A 3,577-nucleotide genomic window follows, 5' to 3' on the forward strand; every position below is an offset into this window, starting at 1 on the left:
AATGTAGGGAAATCACAAACTGCTAAAAATGAACCCTTTTCCCTTTCTTTTGTAAACGTCTTTTCCCAAAGTTGTGGTTTATCCTGCTATCTCTCTCTTTCTCACTCACTCTCTCTCGCTCTCTCTCTCTCTCTCTCTCGGTGTGTGTGTGTGTGTGTGTGTGTGTGTGTGTGTGTGTGTGTGTGTGTGTGTGTGTGTGTGTGTGTTGCTTTATTCGGAGATTTGCGCCCTCTTGCTCACCTAATGTAAGTGTAATGATAACAAAACAAGCAGTATTTTAGGCAGAAATACTCTATTTATTCACAACATTTACATGATCCATATGCATAAATAAAAAACATAAAACAAGGCTATTTACATGGCGTGTTGCGCATTGTGCAAACTAAACGTATTTGCGTGAGTGTGCCCGATGAAGTTGAAATAGTGGTGATCGAGTCCCGGCACCGGCGACAAGTATCCACCGTGCTGTTGTGTGTGGGCAGAGAGTGGCACTGTTGGGTATGAGATGCCTGGACTGCGGGCTGAGCTGTGCCACGAGAAGTGTCCCGGTGGACTCTGTTGGTACACGGAGTCACTGGGGCTGTGGTTTTGGTGCTCCGGGGAGGAATGCAGCTGGCTGAGATATTCAGACGGTTCTGGTATCGCGCCGACAGAGCCGAACACAGGCTCGGTGACCACACGGGACTTTGATTGTAAAAAGGCGAGGATCCTTGCGTACTTGATGTCTTTAGTTTCAGCTCTATCCTCTGTGGTCAGGTAGTGCACCAAGTTCTTCATACACTCGTGGTATCCGTAGTGGAAGTAGTTTGCAAATTCAGCAAGTAGTTCGCCTGAAATTAGCGAAAATAAGTGCTGGTTAGAACCCTGCGGGTGACATGTTGAACAACCACTTCGTGGTTTTTGTGGCTCATTCTGGTGCGTAAAACTGGGCATCCGGTGAAACATACATTAAAAAAAATAAAGTCTGCCAAATTTTACACGACCAGCACGTTTGAAGCTATTAACTTAGCTGAGAGGATGATGGCAATGTCATGCGTAAAGTACAAGACTTCACTGACCTTTCTCTCTCCCGCGGGGAAAGTCCGCTGAGTGGAGCGCTCGCAGGTACTGAACCGTCATCTCCAAGATTTCAGCTTTCTCTAGTTTTCCAGAATTCTGAGAAAAAATGAATCGTTAAAATTATTTTTAAAAACATTTTAAAATGTTTACATATATAGAAGACTGGACTGCCCTATTAACTTTTTTATTTGTCATTTTAGATGTTATATAATAAAGCTGGTCAACAATAAATATCCGATACATTTCACAGTACCTGTTTAGCCAACGCCATTGGAACTGTTTTTCCCAGTTCGTTCAGGCAACGATTAATGCGGTCCCGTCTTCTTTTCTCGATGACTTTGTGGGAGATTGGAGTTCTCTGTGAAAACAGGGAAAGAGACATCATGAGTAAACGGAATCGTTGTATTGCCGCCCTTTTACGGTCCTAAACAAGCTAATTTTTTTTTTAGAAAGGAAATCCCACAATTTTCAAAATAATACGAAATAATGTGGAAGAGATCCTAAGAAGAGCTACAAATCCTGGCGGGTTTTGCGCGTCGCGCGCTGTGCTGCTCCAGGAGCGCGCAGCGGCTACCTGCGCTCTGGACAAATTCGTTATCTCTGAGACAAGTAAACGATACTCTGACTATCGTTTAACGAGTGTAACACATTATAAAGGTTTGTGATAAATGTATTCACACTGCTGCCACCAGATACTGCCGAACTGCATAATATGGTCTTTCACCACAACAGAAGTTAGGCTTCTCTTTAATGCGCGCCACATGGAGATGCACAAAAGCGTTTTACTCCTCTAAAGTGAAAAGTCCGGAAGATAGCAGTTTTACACTTTTAGCTGTATATAGAGAAGCAAATAATTCCAACAGTGTACTCGAAAGTCTTTAAAAGTGCCAGGTTCCAAATTATTTCTGTCCTCAAAATGCCGAGCGCACAGGGAGCGCATACCTTCCTGTCTTTCATTTTAGATGCCATCAACGAATCCCTGATAAACGTCTTAAAAATGAATTTAGCTCGAAGCTGTAGAGATGTCCTGGTCTGGAAGGTGAAGGAGAAGACTGAGGTTTGAGCAGAAAGCTGTCCTTTATAAAGGATCCATCCAAGGGACTCTCGCATTCATGGTGTAAATTATTCCATGGGATTAGAGACATGCATTGGGTAAATGTGTGCATTTAGGATCAGTTAAAGAAATAGTAAAAATCTAAAGCCATAGGCTAGCAGGGGGGCAAACCTGCTTTGTTAATCCACGTGGCTGTTCAAAAGACACGTGATTACTTTTGGAATATTATTTGCATAGTAACAACCCAGGCGGGAAATAAAAACTGAGCGCTGGGATCGGCTGATCCGGCGGGGCGCACTGTGCGCACTGAAAACAAAGCCGGCGAAAAAAAGAATCGCTTTTTCTTCCAACTCGCGTTTCTCACACGATCGCCTGTTTACAAATCCCAGCAAGCGATCTTAACTCTCATCCAAGCCCGGTCCGAGTTTTAAGGCCTGTCCAGTGTCATTAGAGTAATTAAGTAAGCCTTTAATAGGCTGTTCCGCCAAGTTCAGGGGAGATCTTTTGGAGACGGAGTCCCCCCGTTTGTTCCCGGCGCTTCTCACACGACTTGGTGACACGTCCATCTTTTATGAAAGATGGCAAGCTTTTTGTTTACATTCTTTATTTTGTTGGACTCCTCGGCAGGTGTGTGATTAGCCCTGGCACACGAGCGTCGTCCGCGTCAAGGCCAGCGTCTCCAGCAGCCTCTGGCACACGAGGGTTACCCACCACTGGAGACTCTTTGGAGAGGCTCAATTTGTATCCTATTATCCTATAAGAAAATGTCTATTCACTCGAATGAATAGTTTCATTGGCCTAAATTTTAATAATGCTGTGAAAGAAAGGGAGAAATAAAGAAGAATGCAGCTGGTGTGAACGCGCATTATTCCCCGTCACCTGCAAGATGGGTAGCCTGGAGACCCCTATTCATTTGCCTAATTTCGGTCAACTTAACAAACTTTGGGAGAAATTATACTGCCATTGTTATGAAGGGTGAAGCTTTCTGATCGAATTAACAGCATGTTTTGATCCGGTAAATGTCATTAGAAAGAAAGAAACAATCGCGTTTAAAGGGGCCTGGGTAATGCGCCAAGTGGAGACGCCAAAGCGCAAACAGCACAAAGGGTGCTGGTAAATGCCACAGGGGACTTTTGTACCCTCACATTGCTGAAGTTTTTCTCCCAAACAAAGGGCATTATTTTATACTTGAATACATTTCATACAACAATTGGCTGTTTTCTTCAAACATATTTTCACAGCAAGGTTAACAACAGATTTATTGTGTGCGCTCCTTCTCACAGATTCAAAGTGCTCTCATGCGCCAAAACAGTTTGATCCAGCTCCTTTTTTTTTTTTCTTCCAATGAGAACGTTTTAATCTCGAAACTTTCACTGTGCTTGGATATATTTGATCCTGTGAGCGATGTCGACGAATTAAAAGCAGCGGAGATCGAGAAAGAAAAGCTCACAAGACATCTGAAGC

General features: G+C 43.5%; 1 protein-coding gene across 1 annotated transcript; it reads right to left on the reverse strand.

The window, feature by feature from the left end:
* Positions 1-286: 286 nt before the first annotated feature.
* On the reverse strand, positions 287-2,381 carry helt (helt bHLH transcription factor). Its single transcript, XM_084930006.1, has 4 exons — positions 2,002-2,381; positions 1,313-1,417; positions 1,059-1,155; positions 287-830 (listed from the first exon to the last, which is right to left on the reverse strand). The coding sequence occupies exons 1-4, from the start codon at positions 2,167-2,169 to the stop codon at positions 355-357; spliced, it is 846 nt and encodes a 281-aa protein (XP_084786132.1). The 5' UTR covers positions 2,170-2,381; the 3' UTR covers positions 287-354.
* Positions 2,382-3,577: the final 1,196 nt, after the last annotated feature.

The sequence above is a fragment of the Perissodus microlepis genome, chromosome 6 (genome assembly GCF_051167445.1).
Source record: "Perissodus microlepis isolate ML-2025 ecotype Zambia chromosome 6, ASM5116744v1, whole genome shotgun sequence".
In the NCBI taxonomy this organism is placed as follows: Eukaryota; Metazoa; Chordata; class Actinopteri; order Cichliformes; family Cichlidae; genus Perissodus; species Perissodus microlepis.

Excerpts from the sequence above, each read along its gene's own strand:
- helt (XM_084930006.1), bottom strand. The coding sequence starts at position 2,169 with ATGCGAGAGTCCCTTGGATGGATCCTTTATAAAGGACAGCTTTCTGCT. Across the intron at positions 1,156-1,312 it reads CAATGGCGTTGGCTAAACAG|AATTCTGGAAAACTAGAGAA; the intron begins GTACTGTGAAAT and ends ATTTTTTCTCAG. Across the intron at positions 831-1,058 it reads TCCCCGCGGGAGAGAGAAAG|GCGAACTACTTGCTGAATTT; the intron begins GTCAGTGAAGTC and ends CGCTAATTTCAG.